The sequence below is a fragment of the Geotrypetes seraphini genome, chromosome 6 (assembly GCF_902459505.1).
Source record: "Geotrypetes seraphini chromosome 6, aGeoSer1.1, whole genome shotgun sequence".
NCBI lineage: Eukaryota > Metazoa > Chordata > Amphibia > Gymnophiona > Dermophiidae > Geotrypetes > Geotrypetes seraphini.
Window position 1 is genome coordinate 40,049,448 of NC_047089.1, and position 15,998 is coordinate 40,065,445.

Consider the following 15,998-nt stretch of genomic DNA (forward strand, 5'->3'; position numbering starts at 1 on the left):
ACGTCGGAGAGGAAGTTCCGGGCCACCAAGGCAGTGATTGGCTGGCCCAGAACTTCCTCTCTGATGTCAGAATTGACGTCGGGGAGAGGAATGCTGGTCGGTCCGATGCTTCTTCGGGGAAAACTTGGAGCGGCAGTGGGGGATGTCGGGGAGAGGAAGGCTGATCGGCCCGGTAGATCATGATGGCAACATGAGTCTATCACGGAGCCTGGGATGGGCTCCACGATCAACTCGCGTTGCCTTCCCGATCTACCTGTCGATCGTGATCGACGTATTGGGCACCCCTGCTATAATCAAAAAGCTCTCTGCCTTTGGGGTGGGTGGGAAGGAATTAAATTAACACCAGAGCCTTTCCTGAACAGCTATTTGTGCCCTAATCTGATGATACGCCGTGAAATGCAACCTAAATCATTAATCTAGGCTAAAATACTGTTTTGTATTAAACCTAACAGATTCTAAAGGCTACACTATTGCCTGACTGATTTTGCTGAGCTAAAAATGAGAACTATAACCCACTAAAACCCAAGTTTACCTTTGCCAAGTTTGAATACCACCATACAAAATGTTCCAATGGATGGAGGCAGATAGTAGTTCACAGGTTGCTGTGAAAACTATCTTTAATGCAGATCCTCTACAACCTCCCTCTTAGAACCAGGCTTACTGAGGGTTATGCACTAGGCCATCATTCCTCCCCTCAAGGGTCACCTGTGGAATCTAATCTCTTAAGAAAGTCCTCAGAGTTCAGTCTTATAAGTATTGTGAGTTGTGTATAACTTTGTAAGCGCTCTGTGAGCTGCTTAGATTTAGATAGAGTGAGCATATAAAAATTAAGTAAATAAAACCCAATGTGAACAATTACAAAGTGATGTATGTAGGAAAAACCCACAAACTATAGCTACATGATGAAAGGTATACTTAGATTTCCAAAAAGCCTTTGACAAGGTACCCCATGAACGCCTACTACAAAAACTGAAGAACCATGGGGTGGAAGGATCAAAAATTGGTTGGCAGGTAGAAAGCAAAGGGTAGGAATGAAGGGCCACTACTCGGACTGGAGGAGGGTCACGAGTGGTGTTCCACAGGGGTCAGTACTCGGGCCGCTGCTGTTCAACGTATTTTATAAATGATCTAGAAACAGGGAAGAAATGCGTAATAATAAAATTTGCAGACGACACCAAACTATTTAGTGGAGTTAGGACTAAAGAGGACTGCGAATATTTACCAAGGGACCTGACTAAACTAGGAGAGTGGGCAACAAGATGGCAGATGAAGTTTAATGCAGAGAAATGTAAAGTCTTGCATGTAGGAAACAGAAACTCGAGGTACAGCTATACGATGGGAGGGCTGGTAATGGGTGAAAGTACCCAAGAAAAGGACCTGGGGGTAATAGTGGACAAAACAATGAAGCCGTCGGAATAGTGCACAGCAGCCTCTAAGAAGGCTAATAGAATGCTAGGTATTATCAAGAAAGGTATTACAACCAGAACGAAAGAAGTTATCCTGCCATTGTATCGGGCGATGGTACACCCGCATCTGGAGCACTGCGTCCAATATTGGTCGCCGTACCATAAGAAGGATATGGCAATACTCGAGAGGTTTCAGAAAAGAGTGACACGACCGATAAAAGGTATGGAAAACCTTTCATATGCTGAAAGATTATAGAAACTGGGGTTCTTTTCCCTAGAAAAGCAGAGACTTAAGAGGGAATATGATAGACTTACAAGATCATGAAGGGCATAGAGAAAGTGGAGAGGGGCAGATTCTTCAAACTTTCAAAAACTACAAGAACGAGAGGGCATTCGGAAAAGTTAAGAGGGGACAGATTCAGAACCAATGCTAGGAAGTTCTTCTTTACCCAGAGGTTGGTGGACACCTGGAATGCGCTTCCAGAGGGTGTGATAGGACAGAGTACGGTATTGGGGTTCAAGAAGGGATTAGACGATTACCTGAAGGAAAAGGGGATAGAAGGGTATAAATAGAGAGGATTACTATACAGGTCCTGAGCCTGATGGGCCACCGCATGAGCGGACTACTGGGCATGATGGACTTCTGGTCTGACCCAGCAGAGGCACTGCTTAAGTTCTTATTTAGAGGAGTCGTGGCCCAGGTAAAGGATCTAGATGCCATTATGTTGAAATTCTCTGCTCAGTATGCAGAAGCCACTAAGAAAGCAAATAGAATCCTAGGAGTTACTAGGAAAGGAACGGAGAACAAAAATATTTTATAATGCCTTTGTATAACTCTATGGGGCAAATTCATCTGTAGTATCATATGTAATTCTGGTCACTGCATCTCAATAAAGATGTGGTGGAATTAGAATAAGTACATAGGGTGACAAATCATAAAGGAGATGAGACTTCCTTTTGAGAGAAGGCTTAAAAGTGTTTGGGTACTTCAACTTAAGGTAAGATATGATTGAGGTTTATAAAATAGAGTGGGATGGAATAAGTAGACATGAATTGCTTGTTTACTCCCTCAAAAAATACAAAGACTAGCTAGGGGTCATGCAATGAAGCTATTTGGTAAACTTAAAATAAATGAGAGAAAATATTTCACTCAACAGGTAATTAAACTCTGGAATTTGCCTGATAATGTGATAAAAGCAGTTAGTTTAGCAAGGTTTAAAAATGGTTTGGACCGTTTTTTAAAAAAAGTCCATAAGCCATTATTAAGATGGACTTGAAAAAGTCCACTGCTTATTTCTAGAATGAGCAGAATAAAATCTATTTTATTATTTTGGGATCTTGTCAGGTACTTGTGACCTGGATTGACTATTATTGAAAACAGAATACGGACTTGATAGATCTTGGTCTGTCCCATTATAGCAATGCTTATGTTCTTAGTTGATTGTATGATACGGCTGCTGCAATGGTGAAGTTATCTGGAAACTAGGTCTACACGAAGGTTGGGAATCACCCACTGGTGTCTGATTTAATTTTGCTTGTTGATAGAGAAAACAAGGCACTCTCAATGTTTTATATAGATGACAGGATTACTCGAGCACAGTCCTCCCTCTCTCGAGTAGTTTGAGCTTCAAAACTAACTTGAGGGAGACATCGCATGCCCAGATAGGTACACTAGTTTGTCCCAGCGGCATATGATGGATGCCACCTACTTAGTATGCCTGATTTCTTCTTAATTGGAAGAAGATCCATGGCAAGTTTTCTTTTCTGAATGTTTTGTACCTTTATTGGCATATATTGGAAATCTGTAACTTTTGATCATTTTTCAATAAAGTGAAATGAAAACGAACATGCTGTATGTTAAAAATATATATGTCCAGAGCAATAGGTGAGACATTCTAGACCAGGGATCTCAAAGTTCCTCCTTGAGAGCTGCAATCCAGTTGGGTTTTCAGGATTTCCCCAATGAATATACATGAGATCCATGTGCATGCACTGCTTTCAATGCATATTCATTGGGGAAATTCTGAAAACCCGATTGGATTGCGGTCCTCAAGGAGGGACTTTGAGATCCCTGATCTAGAATGTCTCACCTATCTACTGGAAAAGAGCTTACCAGGGTAAGTACATAATCTCCTTATATATATTCTTACACATTTTGTACTCTTTTTTTTTTTTTTTTTTTCAATATAGGAAAGTGACATTGCAGGCAGAAATAACTGAGAAAATCAAGCAACATAGAGATTATCTTAGAAGAGAGATAAAGATTATTCAAGAGAAGAAGATTTTTTTTGAGTGGAAATATAAAATATGCTCAAGAATGTAAACAGGCATCTTCCAAGACAGCATGTATGGATCAGGTAGTATAAGAATTTAGCATGCAGTGTAGCTGATTGAGGCCAAATAACTTGTTTTCTATTCTCAGAAACCTGCTTTTCCATCGTGATGTTACTTTAATTTGCTGTGAAGATGTATTTTTTATTTCTGCTTTATGTTCGTTTAATTTGATCAAGATTGTAGTGTCATGATCCCCAAACATAGGAAAATGATAAAATATTTAGGGCTGCGTTTACTAAGCCCTGATAGTGATTCTCCCTTGGCAAATGCACTGAAGCCCATTTGATTCCTATGGGCTTTGATGCAGTTGCTGTGGGAGAATCTGTACCACAGCCTTCTAAAACAGGCCCTTGGTGTAGTGTTACTTAGTCCCATTTCTTCCACTTTATTTTTTTGTCAATAATATTTATTCCCTCCATATTGGTTTCTGTTTTCATTTGGCCTCCCTGGTTTCTCCTAGCCAGACTGAACTCTACAATTTGCCTACACATTTGTGTCTCTTCTGCTTAATACTTCTAGTGTCTGATGTGAGTGCAGTTTGCTTTGGGAGGTTTTTTCCCCACAGATTTTGTTGTTATCACTTATATACTCTTTATTAGACACAGTTCAACCCAAAGCAATTTACAAATTACAGTACGTCAGAGTTATTTTTGCTGATTCTCATTCTTATGCTACATTAAATCATTTCTTGATTTAATTTCCATTTTATTACTTTACTTGAATACTACAGCCAATGACACTCTTCTTTCTCATTTCCAGTCTGATAATCTTCATTCTCTAAGGAGAAGCAGGCCAGGATATTCTCATGTGGGTGGTGTCTCTAATGTTTTGAGTTTTGTGTTTTTGTATTGTGTATTTTGGGTCCCAGGTTCAGGCCTCGGAGGCAGTGGGAAGTAAACTAACAAGACAACAGCCAGGTGGTGCAGAAAAATTATATAGGAATAGGCTTTTACAAATATAGAGCGTAAATTGGATTTAGAGCTGCATGTTGGTGTGGATGTCATTCTGAAAATGGCTGAGGAGGGTCTGTGTGTGGTTGTGTAGATGTCAAGAGGCTGGAGGAGAAAAAGAGGGAGCAGATTGGAATAAGTGTTGATCACTGGATCAAAGTGTTCTGGTGGGGACGTAAGGGACCAGGACTCTTTATCTGTGAAGTCTAGGGCTTAATAAAGCAATGATTTAAGGGTTAACAGATTTAAGGGTTTTATAGTTTATTCAGTGTGACACCGGAAGCCAGTGACATTTTTTTGAGAAGTGGTGAAACATGATCAAATTTCTTTGTTTTCATAATAATTTTAATAGAGGCATTTTTGAATTAGTTGGAGGCGTCTAATCTCCTTTTGAGCAATACCCTGACATAGAGCGTTACATTAATCAATTTTAGAGATGACCAATGAGTGGTTCAATATATTAAGCGATTTGGGTTTTAGCCATTTAGAGACTGAGCAAATTTGCCTTAATCTAAAAACATGTTGATTTTACTACTGATATGCTCATGGTATGACAAGTCTCTGATCGAATACAACCCCCAGAATTTTGATAGTGGTGACTTGACTGAAGAGTAATACCTTTGAGAGAGATGTAGGGGGCACATTTGAGTCCTTCTTTCCATGGGAACATCATTACCTTTGACTTGGTGATATTTAGAGCTAGCTTATTGGTATCAAGCCATTGGATGGATCTGTTCAAGTTTCTTGGTGTTAGAATGAACTTCTAGAGGATTCTCAGATTCTACAGGGTGTAAAAACTGGATGTTATCTGCATAGGCGAACACATTAAACCCAATGGATTGGCAGAGTGTCATCAACGGGGCAAGAAAGATGTTGAAAAGGAGCGGCGAAAGGATAGACCCTTGGGGAATTCCATAGAGTGCAGTTATTGTTCCTGAGTTGGTATTGTTGAATGAAACTACGACGGACCGGTTAGTGAAATAAGAGTGAAACCATGCAAGAACGTGGTCAGTAATCGTGGTCCACAGTATCGAAGACGGAAGAGAGATTGAGTAGAATTACAGATTTGTGGTGATCTAGATGGTAATGAATGACAGTTGACACCTATTAGAGAGTATTCTGTGGAGTGGTATTGCCTGAAGCCTGTCTGGTTTGGATGTAGAATATTTGGGGGGGGGGGGTTCTATGAATTCTGAAACCTGATTGAATACGACCTTCTCTGTTAATTTTCCTAAAAATGTAATATTGGCATCAAAAGGGTTGGTCCATAAACCACCTGAAGCTCCAAACCATCTATTTAGCCTTGAAGGCTTTGGAAAAGGTCATTGAAGGAAAGACCGTAAGGGTGTTCGACAACACCACAGCAGTGGCATATGTGAACAGAAAGGGAGGCACTAGAAGTGCACCCTTATGCCTGGAGGCTCAGATGCTCTTCCAGTGGGCGGAAATCCACCTTTAGGCTCTTTCTGCGGCCCATCTGGCCAGAGTAGAAAATGTACAGGCTGACTTTGAGTCAACAATAGAGAATGACACGGGAACAAATTTGTCCCTGTTCCCAAAGGAGCTCAATTTCCCCGTCCCAAAATTTTTGTCGCTGCCCTTGCCCCCTGCCTGTAAGCTCTACCTTAACTGCACAAGCCTCAAACACTTGTGATGTTAAAGTGTTTGAAGTTTTTGCAGATGAAGACAGAGCTTGTAGGAATGGGGCAGGGACAGGAAAAAACCTCGACGGGTAAGGTATGTGGGGAAGTTCTCCGTGTCCTTCCCTCTTTGTATTATGTTGCAGTGGAGCTCGATTGCTTTGGGATGTAACTGGAAGGGGACAGTGTGTTCCACCTTTATGGGGAAGATGCTCAAAGTTGTATTCACACTTCTGCCAGTTGACGGGAACGGATTGATCACCATACTTTCGGACTCCTGAGAAGATTAACAGAAAGAAGATTATCCAGGTAATCCAATATTTCATTGCTGAACCTGTTGTTTAAAGGTAGTATTTGATTTATGCAGCTCATTTTAGTTTTGATGCTCTGTTCTACTGGTTTTTGCATAAAACTTTTTCTGATTTTAGGTGATCCATAACTTAAAGTTGAGAGTAGAGGATATTTGCTCAAGTGTCAACAATCTAAAGCAGAAACAGTCTCTCAGGTAGGCTATATGTCACATGAGTGTTCATGTAAGTATTCAGCCAGCTACTGCCAACTTTTTCTGGGATTCGTTTTGGGATTCGCATTTAAATTTACCTCCTTGAATGTGATGTGGATGAAGCCCAATTCTGTTACTTCATAGTGATGCAATTTTCTTAAATATTTAGTGTTTCTTTGCTTTAAAGCTGCTTTTAATTACTTGATTTTTCTGTGATCATTTAACCCTTTAATTGGCAGATGGTGAAAATGGCTGCTTTATGTAACTTGACTGAGAGCAACATGCCAAGTAACAGATATTTGGAGACGCAGATCTCTCATAAGAGCCATAGAAACACATGTTGCTTCTAAGCATCAATGTCAAATAAAGGGTTATCAGGCTGTACTTATCAAGTAGGTTGTGTTTTCATCCAAAGTGGGGGGAAAAGTGGTCAGTCACTAAGGTGGAATTTTTATATAAAATCTTGATGAAAATAGACCAGAACTCTGGTGCTTTATTTCATGTGCCAAGTTTATGGAGGTAGATCATAACATGATGCTGTGATTGTTATGAGATTTCATTAGAGTGCATTTTATTCAGGTGTAGCAAGCAAAGATGATAATGGGAAAGCAATGTAAGGAAATGGTTTACCGTTTGTTGCAGGAATTTCTGAGGACAAGCAGACTGGCATATGCTCACATAAGTGAAGTTATCAACAGAGCCATGCATTTAAATGCTTTGCAGCATTTTTCTTCCACTGCACTTGCGCACCTTCCCATCCCGTGTGCTCACAATGGAGTGAGGTGGTATTGTTTCTGCAGAGCAGAGAGGATGCAATTTTTTTTTCTCTCCCTTCAGTTTGTGCCATATTGGTTGTCCCTCATGTTTGGTGATTTGCATTTTTTTACTTGTTCTCAGACTATATTTGTCTTGTGTGGGACCAGGTGACCCTTTTCCTTTATAGATTTTTGTTTCCTTTATTTTTTGTAGCTTCTCGGGCCTCCTAGGCCTTGAGTTTTCTGGTCAGAGAAATTCTTTTAAAATTTTTCTTCATAATGTCCGATTTAACTGTGGCTTTTCCCCATCATGTTCCAGAACCTCCAGCGGTTTTAAGAAGTTTTCCACTTGTAATGGGACTAAGGATACAATTCATGGTGTCTGTAGCATCCGGGACCCATCATCCCTTTTTATAAACTGTTCACATCTTTCGGTCAAGAGCAGCAGTGTAGAAGTACTTTTGACATGGATAAATCTGATCCATCAGCATCAGAGGCATTGGTCTCTGTGGCTTCTGGAGGTGCATCAAACGTTGGGGACCTGTGTTTGTGTGCATTGAGTTCTCCCTCTGCACAAGTGTTGGTAGTGCCTATTGACATTGGACATTTTCCAATCCTGAAAATATTTTAATTTCACATCTTCATCAGTGTCAGAGCATCATGCAGAGCATCAGTGTCAGTGCATCATGCAGAGGCCAAAAAGCGCCAGGATTGATTCTCTTCAGAGCAAGGTGCTGGAAGCATTGGAGCATTAACATCCATACCAAGAATCATTCCAAAAGGATAGCACTCCCTTCAAGACTCTGGAATGGATGCGCCAGCCTCCATTGAGGTGGGACCTGGCCATCGCTTTGGTCTTGATTCCTGTGAAGGATGTGACTGTGTACTTGCTGTGGCACAGTCCTTAGTGATGGGCTGACTAAGGGGCAGATCTGGGCCATGTTCCAGGAAGAGATGGAGCACAGTCTTGCCCAACATGATGTTGAAGTATCAAGTCTATCGGTCTCTAACCCAATGAAGCTTTATCTCATCCTGGAGTCCCATTCCCTGCCTGTTTAATGGGTGTCAGTGCCTATACATTGAATGGCTTTGAGTCAGCAGCTATTGAGAAAATGTCATTCTTCAGTCCTTCAAGGTGAAGAAGCTTCTCTGGAGCTCAGGATGATCACTTTGTGGTGGCCCTGCCCAGTAGACTGAGGTATGTGCAGATGCAGAAATATTTCTGAGTCTGATTTGGCATGCTCCTGTCCTTTATAAAGGGAATTCGGAGATTATTTCAGAAGAAGTGATATTTGGTACCACATCAGAACCCTGCCCTCCCTATGAAATGAGTCTTCCCTTGACCATCTCTTCTTCACTGAGTTTGTATGGGAGATGGTAAGACCGCTCTAATTTGTTTGAAGGTTGAGGATCAGCTGGAGGCTGAGACCTTGGATAATTTAGGCTTTCTTGCACACCTAGTGGAACCTTTGACAGTGACGGTGCCAGTACACAGAATCCTTCAAGCTGTATAGATGAAGCAGTGGGAGATTTCTCCCTCCTCCCCCCCCCTCCAACCTCAGTGCAGCCTTTTCATGAGAAGGTCAACTCTGTGTATACAGTCCACAATGTTCCACGGTTTGAAAAGCTCCAGCTTCTGCACCAATCAAAATCTGCTTTCTGAAGAGCTAAGAGCTCTAAGACTCACTCTTTAGTGCCCGGGGGAGGGAGGATAAGACCATGAAGTCTGTTGGAAGGAAGGCATTTCAGAACGTTGTGCTACTTTCCTGCATACATTCTTACCAGCTCTTAGTAAGCATGCACTTAAGGAACTTGATTCTCAGTGTGGTGGAACTTGCAGACATTCTACCACTACGAAGGGTGTAGAGCAGGGGTGCCCAATAGGTCGGGCTCCATGATAGACTCACTTTGCCTTGGCAATCTACTGGGGCCGATCAGCCTTCCTCTCCCCGATGTCAATTCTGCCGCCGGAGAGAAAGTTCGGGCCAGCCAATTGCTGCCTGGCTGGGCCGGAACTTCCTCTCCGATGGCAGAATTGACATCGGGGAGAGGAATGCTGATTGGCCCGACGTAGGGAAGCAGGAAGAGCTTGGGGCGGCAGCGACTTTGGGGCCTGTCACCCGATGGCGGTGGCGGCTTGGGGGCCTGCAGGGAGAAAGAAAGAAAGGGGGCAGGCTAGGAGACGGAAAGAAAGAAGGGAAACAGAAAAAAAGAAAGGAGGCATGAAGAGAGAAAAAAAGAAAGGGGGCAGGGAGAGAGGAAGAAAAAGTTGGGGGAGGGAATGAGGTCTGGAGGAGAGGAAGCATACAGGCTGAAAGAAGGAAAGAAAGGTTGTATGCACAGTCAGAAGAAGAAAGTGCAACCAGAGACTCATGAAATCACCAGACAACAAAGGTAGGAAAAATGATTTTATTTAAATTTAGTGATCAAAATGTGTCTGAATTTATATCTGCTGTCTATATTTTGCACTATGGCCCCCTTTTACTAAACCGCAATAGCGTTTTTTAGTGCAGGGAGCCTAAGAGCGTCGAGAGCAGCGCTGGGCATTCAGCGCAACCCCCTTCGCTAAAAACTGCTATTGTGGTTTAGTAAAAACGGAGGGGGTATATTTTGTATGGTTGTTACTGAGGTGACAGTGCATAGAGTCATCTGCCTTGACCTCTGAAAAACCCCAGAATAGGAATGATAATTAACATTTTCTCTGCGTACAGTGTGCTTTGTGGTGTTTATTTTATTTTATTGTTGGTAGATCATTTTGACTTGGTCATTTTAAAAGTAGCTCGCAAGCCCAAAAGTGTGGACACCCCTGGTGTAGAGCTTTGCCAGTTAGTAACCAAGCAACAGGAGCAATAGAAAACAAATGGCTCAGGCAACCTATTATGCTTTTAATGTTGCATCCAGGGCCTTGCCTTGGGATGACACTCACATAGCTTCATGCCTCAGACCCAGAAAAGTTGCCCAACATCCCATGCAGAGGAGACAGTCTTGATGACAAAGTGGTGGAAATTGCTGACCTCATCAAGAAAAGTTCCAGTTCATTTAAGTCACTGTCCCAGCCCTTTTTAGTGCAGCAGCGTCTTCTAGGAGGTACTCAGAGAGCAGTGTTACTCCTCAAAGGTGTAGTTGTTCCATGCTCTCATCCATTTCAATCAGCTCAGAGTTCTTACTCCTGCCCATGGATTCAGAAACCTCAGAGGTCATAAGAACATAAGAATTGCCATACTGGGACAGACTGAAGGTCCATCAAGCCCAGTATCCTGTTTCCAGCAGTGGCAAACCAGGTCCCAAGTACCTAGCTATATCTCAAGTAGTAAAACAGATTTTAGGCTGCTTATCCTAGGAATAACAATGGATTTCCCCAAGCCATCTCAATAATGGGAGAAATATGTAGAAACTGATAAAGAAAAGGCTGAATTGTTTAACAAATATTTCTGTTCTGTGTTCACGGCTGAAGCGCCAGGAGCGGGACTGCAGAAGACAAAAAGTGAAAAGGGATGGAGGAGTGGTAGACCCTGATAGATTTTCAGGTTGTGCTCATAAAGAGTTAGCTAAAATAGGTTGTGCTCATAAAGGTTGTGCTCATAAAGAGTTGTGCTCATAAAGAGTTAGCTAAAATAGAGGTAGACAAAGCAATGGGGCTGGAGGTGTACTTCCGAGGGTGCTGAAGGTACTTAGGAAAGTTCCGGTGGCTCCACTGACCTTTTCAATGAGTCTCTCACGTCGGGAGTGGTACCAGAGGACTGGAGAAGGGCGGATGCGGTTCCTTTCCACAAAAGTGGAAGTAAGAAAGAAGTAGGGACAAGTAGGCAGCATATTCTCATATTTTGGTGATGTCCACGAAGCCTGGTAACGACAGCTTTAAAAGTGCATCGCCACTTTTTTTTTTTTTTTTCCAAATCTTTATTCATTTTAACATATACATCAAGTGTACAAAAATTCATAATAAACACAATTAATTTGAGCACTTGAACATCTTATCATTATAACTTATAAGTACAAATGTAACCCTCCCCCCACCTTCCCTCAAAGCCCCTTAATCATTATAAGATCATATACTTGAAACCCTCCCCCCACCCCCTACTAAATGGTGTATAATTAATAGAAAAATGGCATTCAATCATGACAAAAAGATGTTAATGGCTCCCATATTTTAATAAAATTTTTATAATTTCCGTTCTGTACCGCTAATGAAAAAAATGCTTATATTCTTAAAGAAACAGAAGGCGGATATATATTTTATCCAAGAGACGCATCTATCGGATGCATCGCCACTTTAAGAACTTGAGAAAGTTCTCAAACTGCTTGCACCATGCATGCGCGAGCGCCTTCCCGCCCGATGTAGGCTCACGACACCTCAGTTCTTAAGTTTTCCACGAAACTAAGAAGTCATGTTTCTGAATGCTGTTCAGTTTTTTCATGTTGCCTTCCTGCTCATGCGTTTTTTTTCTTTTATTATTTCTTCATTAGTAAAAATTTAAAAAAGGAATCCTTTCTTTTTTTTTTTTTTTTCTTTTCCTCGTTGCTTTTTGCTGTTGAGGACTTCGTTTTTTCCCTCAGCCGTTGTTTAACTTGGCTGACGCGGTTTTTTGTCCATGTCTAGGTCGTTATACTTTGGTCCGCAGAGTTCCTGAGCTTCAGGCTCTTTCCTACCAGGATCTTTTTCTGCGTATTATGGATTTCAGCGTGGTGCTGTGTTACCTACTTCCTTCCGAAAGTGGTCTCTGCTTTCCACGTTAACCAGGAAGTCCAACTTCCTGCCTTTGCTTCCTCCGGCTTGAGAGAGCGTGATCTTGTATTGTGGTCCCTGGTTGTATGTAAGATTCGATTGTGGTACCTGGAAGTTATGAATGATTTTTGTCTGTCTGACCACCTTGTTGTACTGGTGGTTCCTGCCCGCATGGACAGACCAGCTTCTAGGTCCACCATTTAATTGGCTTATTTGGCAGCTGACAAGCTCTCTCTTTCAGTGAGGGCTCATTCTACAAGAGGTGTATCTTTCTCTTGGGCAGAGGCTTCAGCGATCTTGTTGGAGGAGATTTGCAGGGCTGCTACCCGGTCTTCTTTGTATACTTTCCCAAGTTTTACAGGATCGATGTGGCGGCCAAGCAGGATGCTGCTTGCTTATTATTTATTTAATTAATTCTGGCTCCTCAGTTTGGGCAGCATGCTCATCAGTCTCACTCTGCTGCTATGGGACTGCTCTGTTACATCCCACTAGTCCAGGAATAGAGTGGGATTGTACAAAAATGAAAGATTAGATTCTTACCTTTGCTAATCTTCTGTTCCTGGAACCTACCCTGGGATTTGCTGATTCGCCGATTGTCTGCCTTTGCAAGTACTGGTAAGCTGGAATTTAGTTTCCTGACCAGCCTTTTTAAGTGTACTTTACGAATGTGTTTCGCACTTTGTCTTGGGGGGTCCCTCGGTACGGCACCCCCGTCTATCTGTACATACTGTTTCTCTTTATAGCACTGTTCCTTTTGTTCAGGTTCCTGATGTTTGCTGACCCATTTTGATTGTTAATGATTGTTCTAACTTTTTCTTGTTCCGAGCAGATTTGACTGACTGACTTGTCAGGGAATGTCCCTGTTCCCCTCTCTTTTGCCTTTGTCCTGTACAGATGTTTTGGCTGTTTTGTTAACTGATTTTCCTGGAGGGCAGTCCTGAGGTAAGATGGGAGGAGCTTAAGACTCTGTGTTATGAGACTTCCTATAAGCTCTGGCGAGTATAGGAAAATAACCCAATAGTCCAGGAATAGTGTGGATTTACAAGAAAGATTAGAAAAGGTAAGAACCTAATCTTTCGTTGTTTCATACTGATTGAGAGTTGTTAAATAGATTTCTTTGATTTTATTTTAATGAGTTCTGAACAGTAATGGTTGTAACAGTGCTACATAAACTGTAATGTAAAAATTAAAAAAAAAAAAAAATTATATATGCCATATAGTTGTAGTATTGGGCTGTTGTCTGTGCTTTAATTATTTGCTTTCCTCCTAGCCTTCATTTGAACAGTGATGATCTTATATGCATTATAGAAAAACTGGGACAGATTGATGTGGAAATAAACAAAAGGTATTTTTCATTTTGGATACCTCTGGTAAGGGTATGGGGATTATTTGCATGTAAAACCAGTTTCATATATAGAATGGTCATTTTTTATTTATTTATTTTTTTGTTATAAATTGTGTGCCATATGGCCCCTGTGAGCATGTATCTTGGCCTTTATCCCCTCCATGGTGGTGATCATGAGACTCATGATGTGTACGATCTACCTGCATCTTTCCATTCTTTCCCTCACTCAGATTCTTCTATTTTACTTCTCTTTATTCCCAAGCTTTCACCAACTTTTTCTCTCCCTTTCTATTAACAGCATTTGCCCCTATATCTCCTTTTTCTTTCCCCTTCTATTATCTCTTTCCTTTCTGTGTCTACATCCAAACATCTGCTCCTTTCTCTTCCTTTGTCCATCCAGCATCTGTCTCATCTCCCCTTTCCATCCAGTGTCTCTACTTTCTCTCTCTACCCTTCTATCAGTATCTCCCCCCCCACTTCCATACAGCCTGCCCCCTTTCTATACATCTCCCCTTTTACTTCCCTCTTTCCTTCCTCTCCCTTTTGTCTCTCCCTTCTTTCATCCAGGTCTGTCTCCCTCTTTCTATGAAGTCTCTTTTCCCTCCTCTTCCAACACTTTCCCGCCTCTCTCTATTTTGCCCCTTCCATACAATATCTGCCCCCTCTCTCCTTTCCATCCAGCATCTTCCCTTTCGATTCCCCCTGCCATCATCTCCCTCCTCTATCCCCCTCCCCAGCATCTACTTCACTTCCCCCCCTATTCTATCCACTTCTGTATAGCATCTCTCCACTCTTTCCCCTTCCATCCAGCACTAACCACCTCTCCCCCCCCTATTTCCGTACAGCATTTGGCCCCTCTTTCCTTTCCATCCAGCGTCTCCCCTTTTTAGTTTCTCCCTTTCATCATCTCCTTCTCTTCCACACACCATCTACTCTTTTTTTTTTTTCCTGTCCTTGGTCTTATCTTCTATTAAACGTCTTCCCCCTCTCTTCCTTTCCATCAGCATCTCCTTGTGTCTCTCTCCCCTTCTATACAGCATCAGTCATTCTGTTTCCATCCAGCATTTTTCCCTTTCTCTCTCCCCCTCCCCCCTTATCACATCTCTCACCTGTCTTTTTTTTCCCCCACTTGATACCCTGTATGGTTCAGTTACTGTTTCTTCCATGCACCAAGAACAGCATCTCCTGCGGGGCCGAACCTTAGTATCCACAACTGCTGGTCATGCCCTTCTGATGTCCTCTTCTGTTTCTGGGGCAGTGCTGGTTGCCGAGCATACAGAAGTTGCCATTGCAGCCCTTTAGTACAGTGAGGCAGGCTATTTTGTTCTCCTTTGGAGAAGCAGCAGTTGGGGTGACAGCGGGAAGGGATAGAGAAGTGTTGCTTGAATGTGTGGTGATCCAGAACTGCTGTGCAGGGATGTGAAAAGAGGTGCTCAGCCACACATCTGCACACCTTAAAAATGAGTCCTGTTCTCATGAAATATGACGCAGGTTTTGCACATTTTCTTTTTTTAAAAAACTTCTTTATTCATTTTTACATATTACAACAAGTGTATAAGAAAAATCATTCGAACTTATAAATATACACTTGATTAACTTTCATATATCATTAAAAATATAACTTTTCAGCCAATACCTATATTCTATAATATTTTGAATATTATGAACTATTCCTAGTATCTAAACAATTGATATCAAGTTAGAAAACCCTCCCAACCCCTCCCTCCCCTTACAAACGTTCCATTCCCAATACATTAAAAACAGTTAAATACTCAAATACATTATAGGATTTAATATCATTACCCACCCACACCCCAACATGTCAAATATCTTACTTTGGGAAAACGTTATTACTCATTACAAAAATCTGTTAATGGTCCCCAAATCTTCTGAAATTTACAAAAATATCCTCTTTTGTTGCTATTGTGCGCTCCATTTTATATATATGACACACAGAATTCCACCAGAAACTGTAATTTAATCTGCTATGATTTTTCTAATTGAATGTAATCTGTTGAATGGCAACTCCAGCCAATATAAATAAAAGTTTGTTATTATTTGATGAAATCTGACTCTTGCTCTCATTGACATGCCAAATAAAATAGTATCATATGTCAAGGCTACCGGATTCTCTAACATCCTATTGATTTGAGGCCAAATTGATTTCCAAAATACTAATATAAATGGACAATAGAATAAAAGGTGATCTAATATCCCAGCCTCAAGATGATAGTGTCAACATCTATTAGACAGAGCTATCTAGTTTTTGTAAACGAACAGGGGTCCAAAAAGCTCTATGCAAAAGAAAGAACCAAGTTTGTCTCATAGATGCAGACACTG

At 41.5% G+C, this 15,998-nt stretch overlaps 1 protein-coding gene across 6 annotated transcripts in view; it reads left to right on the plus strand.

Moving 5' to 3' along the window:
• The window catches only part of RNF17 (ring finger protein 17), a 510,797-nt gene that overhangs the window by 144,099 nt on the left and 350,700 nt on the right, over positions 1 to 15,998 (plus strand). For 5 of the 6 annotated variants that reach the window (XM_033948471.1, XM_033948470.1, XM_033948472.1 and 2 more), the window contains one exon: positions 13,584 to 13,658. In XM_033948471.1, the coding sequence (XP_033804362.1) occupies positions 13,584 to 13,658 (75 nt within the window). Of the gene's footprint in view, positions 1 to 3,626; positions 3,764 to 6,758; positions 6,836 to 13,583; positions 13,659 to 15,998 lie in introns of those variants that run through there. The other variant, XM_033948476.1, reaches the window with a different exon arrangement.